Below are 18,286 nucleotides of genomic sequence, written 5' to 3'. Positions count from 1 at the left end.
AACTCATATTGATGACCCCTATAAACAGTCAGCATAACTTTGTGACGCATGCACATAGATTCGCATTTCTGCCAGAGCAGAGTCTTGAAAGGCCCGATTCTGATTCTAAAACAAAAAAAAACAAATAGTTCCCTGCTGCAGAGAGTCAATATTAGCAGACTGAATGTACTTTTCCCTCCTCGTGCTCGTAGACAGAGCTCTTCATTGCACCCTGTGTGTAATAGCTAAACAAATTTAAATGTGACTTTTCTTTTCAACTTGCACAAGCAAACTGTTGTGAGGTAAATGAACCTGGACATTGCCTCAGTTATGACAAGCCAGGGGCCATCACACACCCATCCATTTCCTCGTCATCATGACTTCATTCACAGAGCAACCGAGTGGTGGCTGATCCGCTTTTGTTTGAATTCCATTGATTTTTTCCCACTTTGTTAAGTCACTCGGGTATTGTTCCCTTGTTCAGCTTCCTTTTTAAATTTATTTATGTTATCACAGTCTCAATAATGAACCAGTGTTCAGTGGAACCTTCTCTGTTAATTAGCAGCTTATTTTTAACATCAGTGCGATGTGAGAGCATTGGTGAGTGAAGACGGGGGAAACTAATGAGCACAAATGGTTTGGAGCGTACACAGGGAGATGCAGTGGCTTCACTGAGATCAGTGGGGCGGGGTGGTGGCTGATGCTACTGCTCAGATGCAATACATCGGTATGCATGTATATTTGCTTCAACTGAAATGCTACTGTATGTAGGTAAAGTTAATTTTCTAAGTGAAGTTTTTGCCACTACCTTGGTATTTATAGCTGTTTGAAAAATATTTGTCCCTTCATGACAAAATTAGATCCTAATTTAGATCCTAACTTAGTTTAACTAGATCCTAAATTACACAATAAACAATAAAATACTGCAACTCTCCCAGAAGTCTACTTTTAAGTAGTTTAGATATGTAATTTCAGCTGTAGTTTAAGTATTACTTAATGTTCAGTAACCACTATTTACATTTGTACACTGTTTACTAAGTAACAGTGAAGAGTACATTATTTAAATGTTACCTAATGACATGTTAATAACCATTAATATGGTGCACTGGTCATCAGATGCAATTTTATAAAAGGGTCCTTCTCTTTACTAAACACTGTAACCATCCATTGTAACTGTATAATACCTATATAAAAGTATGCAACACGAAATGACAAAGAGGAAACGAAAGTTTTAATGCAGTTTGTAGCTTTGATTATATTGATATGATTAGGGAATATCATCAATCAGTGATTTAACAATTTACACAGGACCATTTACTTTTAATTAGTAAACAGTATAAACACCAACAACTATGAGTTAGCTCTTCAATAACATTAAATAAAACCATTTATTTAACTGGAAACTGCAGCACAGCAGGGTTTAAATCTTCAAAATAAAATGAGGCTCAATACTTGAACTGCTGTACCTATTTGTATTTGGCCGAACTATAATTTTGATATTTATCTACATTTCTGTCAATCTGTAATTTTGAGATTTATTTATATTTGTAGCCCATTTATAATGTTTGGATATCTCCATTTTTGGCTTATCTATAATTTGACAAGATGCAAGTTGGGCAGAGTTTAATATCACTCTGTCTGTCCTCAGAGAAATCAGTGAAGGCGGACTCAGGATTGCTGAGCAAAATTTAAATTGGGCTTTGCCAGCAGGACACGAGCCGGATGCGACCTACGACAGAGCCAGCATGTGAACACATGGGATACTCTGCATGTGGCTTACACAAGCACCCCCTTCTAATCATCTCCATTTCTGCCTCAATGGAGACGTCAATCCAATATATAAAGTTCAGCTTTGAATGAAAATGTGCCATGGTTTTATGCGCACAAATTAGCCTGCAAATATCTGAATGGTGACATAACCATGACAGTATGGGTGAGGCTAATGAGGCTGGTGTCCTGCAGAGGGTGCTCAGGAGGGACTGCGTAGGTGACAGCTCTGTTAGTCATACATCAAACCAGGAACGTGGTATAAAATACATAAAAGTGCTACGAAAAGACACAAAAATAGGTCCTCTTTACCCCATGTTGCAAACAATGGTATGTTTCAACTAAACGTTGCTGAAAAAATACAAGAAAGAAAGAAATCCACAAATGTCACATCAATAAACCAGAGAAAAAGTTGTAGAGAATAAAAAAAAAAGCTGGAGCCTCTCCTTTTACATTTTTTAGGTCTTCAAAGTTGAAAGTACAGAACTTTCTTGTGTTGTCCTGTGTGTGTGTGTGTGTGTGTGTGTGTGTGTGTTTTGTAAAGTTGACAGCAAAGCCTTGCTGCTGAGTAACTAAGTCTACCTTATTGTGACACACAGAATCAAGGAAGAGCTTTACTTGACTATATATTTATTTAAGTACAACGAGTTAAGGATCAACATGAATTGATTTAAAAGGGAGAACATGGAGCTTCATAGTTCTATAGCTGTGCTGATTTAGTCAGCCTGTCATGAAGGCTAAGACTAAGAAAGAGGAAAGAGAGAGGACAAAGGAAGGATCAATACGGATGAGAAAGAGATCAAAAGGAATAGAAGGCCATAAAGAGAAAGATATAGTCTAGGCAGCAAGTACTGATGGGAAAAAAAAAACATATGAACTGCCTAAAAGCCAAGGTCACTTGCTAACTTGTTAGCTCATAGGCGGAATCCTTTTTTTTTTTTTTTTTTTTTTTTCCCCAAAGTAATTTGTTGCGTTTCCCTAGAGGTGAGTGAACCAAGCGTTTACCTTTTCTCATGTACACAGCAAATAAAGGAAGCATGATACATGTTCTTATCTCATGAAACAGTCCCACTGGGTGGGATTTCCACTCAGCTATGTTTTTTTTTTTTATTTATTTAGTCAGCTGGAAACTTGAGGGGCAAACAGAGCAGAGAAACATTAGTGCACACCAGGCCAGCAGGGACACATGTAGTTCAAGAGGCAGGGATCTAAACTGCTCTGAGCATCCGAGGAGGAATTCCCAAGGCCTGAGCTCTGCTGCTTACAGGCTCTCTGCCACACAGAGGGAGAGCACCAGCCACTAATAGTGACTCTTCTTGTGATGAGATGTTTGAAGGGAGTTTATCTTGGTTGTACATGGCTATAGAGGGTTTTGTGACACCACATTCTCTCTGTGTGTGTCTCTCTCTCCCCCTGTCTCTCTCTCTCTCTCTCTCTGTTATGCCTTTTCCACCAAAAGAGTGTTTGGTGTTGGCACAGACATTTTTAACCAGACCACAAAGTTGTCTTGGAAGTTGTCTCCATCTTTCCTTGTAGGATAGTACAAACACACTCAGTTCCCACTTGAGAACTACAGTTTTATGGTTCCAGCTGTGAACCAACTTCTCAGCTCAGATCTATGCAAAGAACGGTTCAAAAGTCTGTGCGCAAACTAGAATGGAGCCAGTTCTTTGCTGGTGGAAAAGACACATGGGTGTGTGTTCATTTTAGGCCAACATCTGTTGATATCATGGGCGCACACCCCAAAGTAAGAAATACTTTGCACAGTTTTACTAATCAGCTATCCTTGTTTGATAAGTCCAAGTTTCGAAAGGCCTTAAAAGATTAATTTCATGATATTTCTGCCTTGTGTGATACAGTGGGGAGTGACGGGAGTGATAGAGACAGAGAGCAACAACGATATGCAAAGCATGTGAGCCAGACTCAAACGATGTGCACGCACACTTTGCACCGAAGGCTGCTACCATGCAGGCCCCCATTTAAACCATTTAAATAATTTATGCCTCAATAATAATCTTATCAGATTAGCTGAAAATTAAAGAGCGTTGCTTCAGTGATCATCAGTTTATTAATTCAGTGCTCTGGATGCAGTAATGAATTGCCACGAGGGTAAATTCCTCCTGCAGAGCACTCTCAGGTGAAGTAACACACCCTCTGGCAGCCATGTTGGATACATAATCCTCACCTCTTGGCAGTAGTGGCTGTGAGCAGCAGATTGTGTTTCTTAATGACAAACCAGATAGTCTCAACAGGATTTAGTCAACGTGCTTAATTTCTGTGTTGATTTTGAATAGTACTGATCATTTCACCACTGCTAAACTTGATCATGGCTCTGTGTAGATAATAACAGCTTGTTAGCAGCCAGGACTTTGGATGGCTAACCAGCTGTCTTTGGAGCACTCGGGCTAATGTGTCTGCTACGAGCTTGCACTTGCTTCAATAAGGCCTGCTAACAAAGCCCAAAAGCAGCCATTTGTACTGAGCTGATCCCTGTCCAGCTTCAATTTGTAATGTTTTCAGGGTTGAGGCTGGGGCTAAAGACAAGACAATTTACTATGTCACAGTAACTTAAAGTTGGGAACAAATATACCACTCACTTTGATTTATTATGTTACTGAGTCTACACCCTCACCACAACAATCTTTGCAGCTCTCCTTTTCTTGCTGGGTTGCCATATATTTAGCCATTATTTGTGCAGAAGGACCTCCACGATGGCATCCCCCGCGGTTGCCAGAAGATTTGCGACACAACTGCAGAGCGTTTGCACTCTCCATTATCAAGCCATCAGCTGGCTCCCTCCACACTCCACATTGTAACATTTACCTCAATCCTTGACATGGTAAAACGGTGCTCAGGGAGGTGGAATAGACAGAAATAGATATCATTTAACTCCATTTAGACTCCTGCAATCAGTTCCCAGCAGTCGAGGCAATATGCTGTCCCCACACTGAGGCTATCAGGAGAATGTGTGGAAGACAGCTGAGTGTTAGTCCTATGAAAATACCCAGATGCCCCGGTTAAGACCGATAAAAATGTGTGTGCCCAGTGGGAACACTAAGCACTTAAGTGCATGATGTGATGCTTATCAATACTGTATTTCACAGTGCACGTGAATTAATGCAGCTGATAGTAATTTGTAATTTGAAGAATGCCTCAAGTAAGGAATTAAATATTTTTTGTTGTTTTTGCTCCTGTCTGTTTCTGCAGTACTGTAAAAGGTCCTCCCAGTCTCGCGAGGGCACTGTATGTGAATCCAGCTTTGCCCATTGCAATATTACCAACACCTCCTGCAGCAGCTCCAGAGGCACGGCAAAACATCACAGGTATGGCACAAACACACACACACACACACACACAAATGTGCCCATGCCAAGCATATACACCCACGATGCAGCATTCACATTCATCCACTGTATGAGACGGTAATAATGCTGGTCATTACCGCAATATGCAACTTCAGTGTCCCTTCCCATAATCAGCTGGGATGCAGTGAAGAGAGAAATTGAATTATCCGCATTATAGTGCAGCCAAAGCTAAATGTTGATTTATGGAAGAATGATAGTAATTATAATTACAGCCATAAACATGTTAATAAGCATATCTGTAACAGTCATGAACACAGAGGAGATGGGACTGAGATAAAATTATAACCACTTTCGCATGGATTTATGAGCCAGTGCAGACATGTAAATCCCAATCAGCTCTTTCCCACATTGGTTAGTGGTGTGTTATAGTTGGCTGGGACGTTGGATGTTGTGGCTTCTAATCTGCAGTGCGCTGCACACAGAAGTGCCGGCTTGTGAGAGTTATTAATCATGTCTTAACTTTGCCAGAATCAGATTTTCTACTACAGTACACACCCATGTAAATGTGCACATTTTCAGAACTGAGCCAAACAGAAGGAAGTTGTTGTTGAGGCTGGTCTGTACAATAGTGCAATCACACAACTCAAACATATGGCTTCGCTTACCTCTCCTGTGACTTTCTCTTATTGCTACTACTATGCATCTCACTGCATTGAAACATTTTCCCAGCATGTCTAGAGTCTCTCAACCACGTCTCGAACCTTTTGACCAATCTCCTGCAAGACATTTCTACCTTTGTTGATTGCAAGACTGTTTAGTTGTGTGCACTTGCCACATGTGACACCCTCAGTGGGTGATCAGGGTTTATTTGTTTGCTGTTGCATCGGCTTAGGCAGGGATTTGGACACTATTGTCAGCACAGTAAAGTGTAGTGGGATACCATGGTCCAAAATAGCCAGACAGAGACTGGCCGAGGCTAATTCCATGTTGAGGGAACAACTTGTTTAAAAGCCTTTGTACAGTGCTCTGCCAGCACTGCCAACTGCATCTGACTGTAAGCAGGGCTTACAGTCATCATGGCTAGGAGAATTCCCATTTTCAAGGCAGTCTCTATTCCTCAAAACCCGGAGTTGAATGTGAATGAAGGCTTGCAGCCAGACAGAGTAGTTATTTTGGGCAAAAATGCCACTTACTCTTTTTCTCTTGATGAAAAACTTATTGAGCATCAAAATTACATTGAGATCATGTGTATTATTATATTTAAAACATGGAGTATTATAGATGTAAGGGGGATTTCAATAAATAGGACATTTTGCCACTTCAATAAAGTCAGTCAAAATCTACTTAAACCTTTTTGGATCTATAATCCCTTCTAAATTCATTCAAATGAAAGAGCACAGACAGTGCAGTGCATATCAAGACCATGTTTTTCAATTAGTACAATACTACTGACTTAATGCAAGTATTAAAGGCATGAGCCAGCCATGCAAAGGACTACTGCACAGTACCTAACCAGAGTTATATCAAATTAACACACTTTCTTTATTAATCTTTGTCTTTTATCAGTTATTTCATTTAAATTCAGCTTGACATGGTCTTACAGATCCTGCTGCCATAGCTCAGTGCAGTTTTACAAAAAATGTATGAAATATCCAGCAACATCAGTTTGGAGACCTGACGCTGCTGTCTGCATTTCAGCAGTCGAGCTGCAATAGGCAGGGATCTAAACCAACTCAGAACTATAAATGCTCTCACAGCTGTGGACATTTAACAACGTAGCAGCGGCCAGCATACGTCATATGTAGTGATGACGTAATGTGTCTCGCCAGCTGGCATCTCGTGAGCCTAGTTGCCATGGAACCATTCCTGATTTGACAGCTTAGACCATGGGGGCCCAGCGTTGAAAGCAAAGTACTGTGTGATGTAGGTTGGTTAAAATCTGGATAGGAACCGGACCAAATATAAGGCATGCATTTCACCACGTCACTGTGAGCAACCAGAAACATTAGGGCTGCCACTGGCCCACAGGCCGCACTCTGAGAATGCCTGTCTACAAGGGATTATGGATTCAGAAAGGTTTTAGTTGGTTTTGGTTTACTTTAGTAAACCACATCAGTACCCATTAGTGAGTGCCCAGGAGCTGTTGACATCTATCATATTTTGCCTTTATAGCACTGAAATTCAAATATTAGCTTTGAACAGTGGAAAGATGCCTCCCTTTTTGCATCCGTATTTTTTTTTTTCCAGAAGTGGCTCCTTGTCCCACAGCCCAGATCAGAGAAGTCGGCCAACCCACTGGTCAGCTCCTCGCAGGACTCCACCCATACCCAGAGGAAGGCTGAATCCAATTGGAGGATCCAAATATTCAGGCCCCGCCTACCAACATCTCCAGGAGGTGGAGTCATCTGAGAAGGAGGCTGAGGCACAGACAGGGTGAGAAGATTATATTCAGAGCAAACTAAACAAACTAAACCTGACAGAACATCAAAGCCTCGTCACAGTGACATTTTTCTGTACCTGAATGATGGACATTTTCCGATTTTGTTCTGTTTTGTTTAATGAACCGAATGTGATTCTGACGCTTCACCCGAGAAAAGACTTTCACTTACATTTTGTCCTTGAAATATATTGAATATTTCCCCTTGTCTGCATTCAAATCCACATCAATATTACATTGTGAGAGGTAGGTTTTGTCAATACAACAGGTCAAAAAGTCTTCACAGAGAATCATAACATAAATAACTCAGCTCTTTTAACCACTCTTCGTAATATACAGTACAGTTTCAGGGCTTCACTGTTTGAAATCTGCACAAATTAGGTATGCATACAATTTGAAATTATTTTAAGATAATTAAGATAATAAGATAGATAATTTTACATTAAATTCATTGTAATTTTTTGTTAATTACGCTTTTGACAAGGGATACTGGTATAAAGCACCCTTCCACTCCCCACCCCTCCCCCCTCCCTCATTTACGCCCGTCTTCTGTCTTGCTCTTTGTTTATCAAGTCATTTCAATGAAAGCCACTAACTGAGAAATGCAGGCCTGCTATGGACAAAGCTTTGAATTTCATTTCAAGAGTGGACATTTCAAAGCCAGCTCTGTTTTGTTTTCTTCCTTTCTTCTTCCTTTTTTTTTTGAAAGAAAAAAGGGCTCACTGCACTTTTTGGTTTTGAACTTCCCTCGCTCCCCCTCTCTCTTTGTTTTCCAATCTGCTGAGCCAAGATAAAAAAAAAACAAGGTCACGTTATGTTGTGATCTGCAGTGCAGTGGCACCAGTTCAAAGGAAACGCTTTGCCTGGTGCTCGTGCTTTTAAAGACGGGATACAGAGCTGCACGTCGAGCTCTCTCACTCGCTTTCCCTCTCTGTCTCTCAGCGTCTCGTTATCCCTGCGCTGCATTCTGATTCTCGGCTGTTTAATGGCTAAGTGAGGGCTTCGCAGCCGCACCTACAATCAACGCCAAGCGTGGTTCACGGTTTCTCAACAGTTGCAAAGCTATTGCAACAAAGTAGCACTGTACTTTTACTGTGTGTGTGTGTGTGTGTGTGTGTGTGTGTGTGTGTGTGAGAGTGTGTGTGTGCGCACGTGTGTGCCTGTTTTGGGAGCCCCATCCATGGAGTGCAGACAAAATTGCACAGCACAGCGACCAAGGGAGGTGAGATGTGTCTGATTAGCAGAATATATATTCAACACAGACAGGCTTTGTGCTTTGACCCAGTTTTTTAAAATTATTTTATTTATTTATTTATTTATTTATTTTTTTTTTGGGAAGGTCAGTACTTTCCTCACCTGTACCTGTAAGACTCGCTTCAAATGAGAGTGTGTGAGTGGTCCCAGCTCAGGATAAAGCCCCACATGGCCTATATCCATACTAATAGAGGGAGAGAGAGACACAGCTGCATAACCCTGTCTCACACACACACACACACAAAACACATGTACAGAAACTCTGCATGTGCACACATGTACAGAGAAAAAAACACACACACATTTGTACATGCGCACACACACACACACACACACACACACATGCATAGATACACAAAACTGCACTCAGGGATATGCAGATAAACAGAGACATGCAGGCAGACAACAGGGTTTGCAAAAGTGCAAGCTTACTCTGTCACTCACTCCCTCATCCATTCACTCATTCACTTGCTCATTCACTCATACACTTAGTCATCAATTAAGTCGCTCACTAACTCATTCACTCAGTCATTCCCTCATGGACTTACTCACCAATTCAACTGCTCACACATTCACTCCCTCATTCACTTTCACATTTATTTATTCACTCACTCATTCATTCACTCATTTAGTCAGTCGTTAACTCACCCGCTCACTCACTCTTTCATTCACTCACTCGCTCACTCATTCACTTACTCATTTGCTCAGTCATTCCCTCATGCACTTACTCACGATTCAATTGCTCACACATTCACTCCCTCATTCACTTTCACATTTATTTATTCACTCACTCATTCATTCACTCATTTAGTCAGTCGTTAACTCACCCGCTCGCTCACTCTTTCACTTACTCATTCGCTCAGTCATTCCCTCATGCACGTACTCACAATTCAGTTGCTCACACGTTCACCCCCTCATTTACTTACACATTTACTTATTCACTCACTCATTCACTTACTCATTTATTTATTCACGCGCTCACTCATTCACTTTGACTCATGGATTCACTCGCTCACTTATCCACTCACTTACGCTTCCATTCACCCATTCACTCAGTCACTGGCTCCATTGATTTAGTCTCTTGCTTATTCACCTCCTCACTGATTTATTTACTCACTCCTTCACTCGGTCACTCACTCATTCTTTCACCCCTTCACTCACTCACTCTCTAGTGTGATAAGTGGCTCTGGGAGAAGGGGCCGCCTCGCCCCCGCACTTCATTTTGACTGAGAGTTGACATTTAACATTGTGCCATGTGACTGCTGCCCCCCCCCCTCCCATACAGCTGATGTATTTCCTTCACCCTCACCTGACCTCCGGCTCCCTCAGGACGCCTGAACTCTCCTAGCTGCTCCATATTCTGCCTCGGCTGAAGCTTAGCGGAGGATCGGGCATCTGAGGTTGCAGCCACCAGACTGTGGAACAGCCTCCCTCTTTACATTCAGGCGGCGCGCTCCATCACCACTAAAAAACGTCAGCCCCGCTCGGCTGGCCTGCGGGCTGGGTGGCGTGCCTGTGGCGGAATGCATGTGCTGTTTGTGGAGCGCTGCAGCTGTGTTTTGTACTGTTGGTCTCATCACTTTTCCTCTATTTCCATCTGTGATAGATTTCACCCTGTAATGTTTTGTACTGCATGGCGCTTTGGTCAAACATGATCAGTAAAATAAATTTGACTTTGACTCTCAGTTACTGACCGGCGCACACAGTTACTCAGACACTTAAGCAACAATACACCAGAGGGAGTGCTGTGTGACCGCACCACATTAGTGCTAATGGCATAGCATGACCTTGAGTGTATTATGGCAGGTGGACCACAATTAAATTATAAATGGAGTATCGATTTTTTAATGATTTGACCCTGATAAAATGATTCCGCAAAGAAAACTAGTTCCATCTACTGGGAGGCATTGGTTGGTGCTTAGTTTTATTTCTGTATTTTTTTTTAATTGTTATTATTTAATTAAGTCGATTGCTGATTTTTGAGTAGGTTGACTTACCCAAACTAATCCAAAAACTGATTTAGTTTAATATCATTAGCAGCCTTTAATCATTTAAAAAAAAAAAAAAAAAAAAAACTTTAAAACTTTAGTTTACCAGAGGTTTTTGCTGTAAAACAAACACTTGTCTGTCCTTGTACTTCTTACACAGCTTACTTCTCTGTCATGTACATTACAGCTGGCAAAGTTGTTGCACGTACCATAGGTGCCATCCACCTGACTATTACTATTTATCAGCTGCACCAGTCTGATAGGGCATCAGTACTATGGTGTCGGCTTAGTTATAGCTACCAAAGATAAACAAGGTGGAGTGATACATGTGCAGAAATGCAGTCGGAGTGCCAGCACTGGGAGATATTTGCACTGAGAATGCCTCTCAGCCAATCAAAAGTTGAGATCGGAAATAATCCGTGGTATAATTCTACACATCCATCGTTCATTCAGTCACACACACACACTTGGTCATTCTCTCACTTTCTAATGCACCCCCTCACATAACAACAGATGGACAGACACAGACCACAGAATCCCTTTTCTATAGTATGGTAGTCCAGGTTGCCATGGAGACAGTTGATCACAATGGCGGAGAAGGAAAGAGAGAGAAGGATGGACAGGAGAGACAGGCTGTTTGAATGCATTTGAACTCGGACTTAAAGCTGAGAGAAGCGGGTAGCGAGGCAGAGGACATGACAGAGGAGTGTGCAGATTGTGCATGACAGTTAAAAAGCGCTGGAAAGAAAGGTCGCTTGTTCTCTTCCCTTCCTGTTAGAGAAGCCGTGTGTTATCTCACCAAAATGGCTGACAGGGAGACAGAACGTCCTACGTTGTTACAACTATTTTAAGATATACCTGTCTCCAAAATGGCTGACGCGGAGAGAGCCCGCATTTGTGAATTTTCATTCACTGTTTTGCAGTATTGTTTGTCTATTTTTTTTTTTCTCAAAGACTAACACGGCCTTCACTTTGACCGCCTAATATGGGCTTAGAAAATAGACAAGACAGCAGATACAATACAGGTTCACATGTATAAATGCACAGGTGTTGCTTTATTGTAATGTTTGTGGACACTTCAATTACTGAGGGACCTTACTTTGAGTTTAGGGCCATGGATATGGTATGCATTCAGAAATTATCTGTAGGGAAATGGATTAATGAAATTGACTGTAAGGACTTATACATGTTACGAGCCCTCGTAAATGATAAAAGTCCGGTCAGTTATCTCACCTCAGTGGCAGTAATTCCCCACTAGCTGCTTCCTCTTTGCTCCAGGGTCTATATTTGAACTCTGCTTCTTAGATTTTGCAATCTGATTGAGCCTCCGCACATCAAAAGGGAGATTTGTCTGTGAATGTTATCTCGGGAATTAGCACCCTCGCATCATCCTCTCTTATCGCTCACACGATCCTCTCCATGGGCCCGCTAAATCTCCACTGTCGTTTTGGCGAGATTTTCATGTCCCGAAAAAATACTGCAGCGATAAAGCGAGGATGTGATTCCCTTTGAATCCGAGAACCACCTTCTCCGCCCACTACTATTTTTACACGCCTTGATGGAGGGTGTAAATGTGTGATTAGGTTATTACAAGAGAGAGGGGACTCAAAGTTGAATGTTCATGCGGCGAGAGCAGCTAGCCTTTGCAGAGGATAATGAATTATTACACAGAGATAATGAGCTACCACTCCAGGCTGCAGCTGGATTCAGACATTAATAACACTCAAGGGGACGAAAGGATGGTCAGTCTTGCAAAGAGTTAAAGAGAGAGGTTGAAAATCAATATTTGATGTCCTTCAAACCTTCCCATTTTAACTTAAATGGGCGGAGCTGGACAAACAGTCTCTGAGCAGAAATGGCTTAAGAAGACTTTGAAAACAAAACAAATGGTCGTGGCGACTATGGAGAAAATCCGCAGCAATTAGCACGCTCGGTATCTGGTTACCTCAGTTACCCAGACCAAAGCTGCCGTCTTTAAAGGATATAGAAACAGCATTTTGTAACAAACTTGAAGTGGTTAAATCAGCGCTATGAAAAGTGAACTCTCTGTTACCTCTCTACTTTGTATAAGGGAGTTTAGGTTTGTGGATTTTGTGTGTGTGTGTGTGAACTTGGATATTAAGAGATGAAAGAAAGATGTCAGATCCATCTCCTTTCCTCTCAGTGTGCTCAGTTAGCCTGCGAGATGGCAAAGGGTGGAGAGCTGGCCCTCTGTGTATTCTGCCAGTGTTTCAGTGTGGGCGTTTGACAAGGTCAGAGTTGAAATCATACTCAAAGACACAATGACTTCGTTTTCTAGGTGAAGAGAGTTGCAGCAAGAAACTTTTCCTGCAACTGTGTAACCTTTGTTCCCGGTCTCTTTCTTGTACTGACTTCCCCTTTCCTTCTCTGTCTCTGTCTGCTTCATGCCCTCCGTCCTGTCTTCCTCAGGTGCCAGATGCAGGGCGAGAAGCCAGGCAGCGACCCCAGACAAGACACCTTCCTACATATGCAACCTCCTGTTTCAATGGAGGCAAGTCCGTCATTGGCGTGGAGCGGCCGCGTGGAGGTGCGTTCGGGTTTGTGCGCTCCCTCCGACCACCAGGATCTGAACCCCGCCACCCGCAGCCTGCGGAGGCCCAGCCGGCGCCACAGCCACTCCCCGCCTCCTCCGTTTCGCTCGTGTTCAATCCCCATCATCCCCTCTGTCCAGTGTCACCATGACAACGAGGTGTCGTGTATGCAAACCAGCAACACCCCGGTGGCCACGTCCTCATCCATGTCGGTCACCTGCGGAGCCACGCCCTGCAAGGAAGCAGGAAGACCGCGAGAGGGAGCGCGCGGGGCGCCCTCTACTTCCTGCTCGTCCGCCATCGGCCAGCAGCAGGATGAGGTGGCCCTGCTATTGGAGGAGGCGCAGGAGCAGCTCAGGGCGTTGGCTCTGGCTCATAGGAAGCACGAAGAGGGTGGGCTCAGCAACAGTGGCAGCGGGTCAGTGGCTGCGCTCGTGGAGGTCAGAGAAACTGTTTGCTTCCTGAACCCTAACGGAGGAGGAGCCGGGGGGTCGAGCTCTAATGGGCCCACGGAGACCCAGTTACTCAGCCCCAATCTATCACACAGAGACTTGGGCCAGGCCGGCCAATGAAAGGACAACATTTAGGACATTCACTTTTGGTTTGACAGTGTTCGACAGACTCTGGTGTTTTGGACTCAAGATTGCAGACACTGAATCTACGGGACAAAAGGGACAGTGACGAATAGAAAAAAATATCAAATCATGGAGAATCTGATCATGTGCTGATGATATGCATGGATACATGCAAACACTCGAGTGGCCGCCTCTACACCGACTGACAGTATGGAAAAAGAGAAAAAAATATTTACATGCATTTATTTACAAAAACGAGAGAAACACTTCTACTTAGACAAAAAGAAACCAAATAGTCTGTCAAATCCATGGTGTTTTTAATTGTAAAAAGAATATATAAATATATATAAATATATATGGATATAAATATATGGAATTCAAAAAGTGACCAAGTACAAAGTTGAAGAACACAGGAATGATGTAACTATTTTTCTTTTTCTCTTCTCCCTGTTTTTTTGTATTATCCCGTCCACTTTTTGTTTCTGGCTCAATTGTAACCTAGGAACGTCATCCCTTATTAACGTCCCATCACACATCCATGAGCCATGAGTCATTGTATGAGCCCACCCAGAGTCAGAATGGCCGGAAATGGAGGACGAATCCACAACGAATGCCTGAGAGAGCCTTTTGAACGTCTGTCTTACCCTGCCAAGAATCACAAGTACAACTGTCCATGATAACCAACACCACCTTGGAGTCACGGTGCAAAACAGCGCCTCCCTGGCTGAACGCGAGGAACAGTGATGGATGGAGAAGAGCAAGAAAAGAGAGGGAGAGAAAGAGTAAATACTCACAGTACACAAAAAACAATGGACTTATACAACCGGGCTGATCTGGGAGAGCAGATTGTTGAAGACAGTGCCAATGCTGACTCCCCAACGGCCACTGTTTCAATCCAATGTATTTTTTTACAAATGAGATCCTCACACATATATGCACACACACATAAACCACTGTATAGGTCCCCTGTGTGAAACTGTGTGGCTGGGGTGGATGGGTGGGTGGATGGAAAAATGATTGGATGGCTGGTTGGCTAGAGAGAAGGTTGAAGGGAAAACAGAGGGCTAATAGGCACCATGGAGGCATATCTGCAATTTTTTTCCCCCTTTTTTCTTTTTTTTCACTCTTGGTCGGTAATGAACAATGCTGCTTTCCGGGGCTGATTGGAGGGAGAGCCACAAGGTTTGGCAATCCCAGAGTTCTTGAAACAAGAAATAAATGTCTATGTTGTATCCTGTTGATTGGTACCTTCTGAATCTCTGTATGAATTTACAACCAAGTGTTACTGGCGACAAAAAAAAGTACAAAACGACGGCAGTTCTGGTGAAGATGTCTTTTGTCCATTAATTATCGCTTGGAAAAAGTTTTGACACACCAACAGCATCCTGTCCCAACGTGCGTTCTGGATGAAACCTGGTTGACGCCCGTTTACCGCAGTAATCCCTTTGGCCTTGTCACACACAACCCTGCCTGCACTGGTCCAAACAAATCTAGGGACCGATATTCACAAAGTACTTTATCTTACCCTTAGAACTAGATTTAAATAGCTCTAAAAACTAAGTAGTAGTTCCCCAATTCATAGCACTGCTCGGAGAAAAGGGTTTTACTTCAGAAATCACTGATTATGGAAAGATTTTGCTACCTGTAAGTAAATATTTCAACAGATAGTTCTAGCTTTGAAAACATAACTTCTTTACTGTTGATGATATGAGGCCTAAAATGACATAACTTCAAAAGTAAAGCACAACAAGACTTTCATGCCAGCAATCATTTTGTTCATGACAGCTGTATTTTATTTTTCAAATACTGTCATTTTGGAGTGAAACTCAGTCTCTTACAGAAACAAAGGGCGGATTTGATCTTGCAGCTAAGAAATTCTGTTATGATTGGTTTGTCAAGGTTGTATTTAAATGAAGTCGCCAAGGAGAGACAAAAATATTGGAGGAAAACCAGAAAAAATGTGATTGAATACGTGTATGTTTTGAAATTGAAAATTCATTGGTTTCAATGGTTGAAACAGCCATTCAAAGTTGTTTTGGGGGAAAAGTTGTAATTTATAAGCGAGTTCAATTGTAAAAACAAAGTATAAGGAAAGGGTTAAGAGCTAGATTTTATTCCTAAAGTTTGAAGAGTAACCCTTAGAGAACATTTTAAGGTGACAGGTGGATGTTTTATGCATCTAACATGAAATCGTTTAAACTGAACAGGTAGATGTAACTCAAAGCTTTGTGAATGTGGCCCCTGTTGACTCGGTCATGGGCGGTGCACAGTGCAAGGCGCTTTCTGCAAATGTAACAACCGTCCGCTGTCGTCCACGGTGCCCGCTCCGTTGCATACTGTAGCGTGTGTGACTGATCAGATTTGCAGTTCAGTTCAGAGAAGTCTGGTTCAATAATGTGACACTCAGATGCTGTATAACTACTGTAAAATACCTGGGAATTCACACTCACAAATTTTATCTATCGAATTTCTCACTCCGGTCTTGGAGCATTCACCGCTCGTCTGAGCTATCGTTTTTCATAAAAAACCTGAATGGCAAGGCAGATTTTATACTGTAGTTCAATCCTCTGCAAGTTTGGCAAAAATCATCCCATATGGTTTTTTTTTCTTTTCTTTTCTCTTCTATAGTGAAGACCAATCATAGATTTTGAAGGCACAGTTTCCCATATTGCCATTAAACCTTCAAAAGGCGCTTTTCTAATTATCCTACATCAACACTTATGCTCATTTGGCATTGATGTCCATGAACGCCACATGTCCACTCGCAGTATTAGCAACGGTTACTTACAGAGGGTGCTGGAAATGAAAGTTAAGTCTGTCAATACTGTCTAGAGTTATTTTCTTATGTAAGAAGAGGCCTGGGCTGAAGTTAATTTCAGTGCTATATGTCAATTATTGATTTTTCTCTCCTTATACCAAGAATTCTGTGAGGAAATTCATATATTTCAAGCCTCACCAACCCCCAAAATACAACACATAAGTCATGCCCAAATACAAAATGGGCAATTCCTTTTTATCCACAGCCCCCGGGGACCTCTTTTTGCACCTTGAGCAATTACTTTTGACTAGCAGGTACTTCGACACAATGTACATCAGTGAATCGACAATTATAGAACAGCAGAGAGGCAAAAGTAATTTAAAGCAGGCATCTCTGGTTTTCACTCGGAACAACTTTAAATGACATTACCTATGCCAGTAATTGAACATTGCTCGCAGCGTCACTTCACCACCTGCCCGTCAACTTTATCAGGAGAGACACAGTAAGAAAAAAGTGGGTGTGGGGACGATGTGTATTTGTCACAGATTTAGAGAGCATATCTGGGCTGCTTCATTAAAAGGTACAGTCTTCTGTAAGTATCTCGAGGTGTGTGGGTGTGTGCGTGTGTCCTCCTGCACATGCATATCTGTGTAGAAGCATGTGCTTAGCTTTATTCAGTCACCCACCCGTGTCACCCGTAACCGCACTTGTGAATGGCTGTGTGTGTGTGTGTGTGTGTGTGTTTTTGTGTGGATGTGTGTGTGCGGGCCGGCAGCTGTGAGGCTTTACAATGCTGTTATCGTCTCTCAAGACACACACACGTGGCTGGGAAGTGAAGGGGCAGATATCCAGTCATTTCACACATCCATCCACAGCTTTGCAGTCATGTAAATAAGTCGTGGAAATCATTTCTCGCAGGCCAGCTTACAGTGGAGCTCGCCGCTGACGCTGGCCAGAGACAATCTAATGTACAGGGAGACTCGTCACTTTCATTCTTTAGTGTTGGGGAAAGCATGATGGACCGAAACTTAACAGCCAGCCAAGATGATGTGGACCGTTTTTAGCCAATCATGACAAACTTTGACGTCACTGAAGTTCCAGCTATGCCATGAACTATGCCAGTAGTTTCAACAACTAATCCCAACTCCCCCACCTGCGAAGTTTCACCACTTATCTCATAGATGTTCTTGTATATCATATCATAAATTGTTTTTGCGCTATAGCTTGAACTGATTGATCTAGACCAGGGGTCGGCAACCCAAAATGTTCAAAGAGCCATATTGGACCAAAAAAACGAAAAACAAATCTGTCTGGAGCCGCAAAAAATTAAAAACCTTATATGAAGGCAACACAGGCTGTAAGTGTATATTAGCTATATTAGCCTACTATCAAAATGATTAAGTAGGCTACAAATACAGAATTCGATCATTTCTTCTTGCGGCCATCGGAGTTCACATACCTGCATAACAGCGCTGTCTGTTCGATATCGATCACATCACACGACTCATCACAGGCGTATGCTGGAGCTGAATTCATGTCCTTGATTTGCCGATTGGTGATGTTGCCTGCCCTTTCCTTCACTGTCTTTGTGGAGAGAGGCATGTCTTTAATTTTCTGTATTATCTCGGTTTTGTTTTTGAAGTCTGAAAATAGGTGCTCTGATATTTTGAT

The 18,286-nt window shown here is 42.4% G+C and overlaps 1 protein-coding gene across 1 annotated transcript in view; it reads left to right on the top strand.

The window, feature by feature from the left end:
* Positions 1-15,094, top strand: part of nrg3a (neuregulin 3a) — a 374,977-nt gene extending 359,883 nt beyond the window's left edge. Inside the window, exons 7-9 of the mRNA XM_030070973.1 lie at positions 4,954-5,069; positions 7,299-7,484; positions 13,161-15,094. Coding sequence (XP_029926833.1) covers positions 4,954-5,069; positions 7,299-7,484; positions 13,161-13,854 — 996 coding nt within the window. The 3' untranslated portion in view covers positions 13,855-15,094. The remainder of the gene's footprint in view (positions 1-4,953; positions 5,070-7,298; positions 7,485-13,160) is intronic.
* The last annotated feature ends 3,192 nt before the right edge of the window (positions 15,095-18,286 follow it).

This window comes from Myripristis murdjan, chromosome 15, assembly GCF_902150065.1.
Source record: "Myripristis murdjan chromosome 15, fMyrMur1.1, whole genome shotgun sequence".
NCBI lineage: Eukaryota > Metazoa > Chordata > Actinopteri > Holocentriformes > Holocentridae > Myripristis > Myripristis murdjan.
Note: the sequence above shows the minus strand (reverse complement) of the source record. Positions and strands in the feature narration are given on the sequence as shown.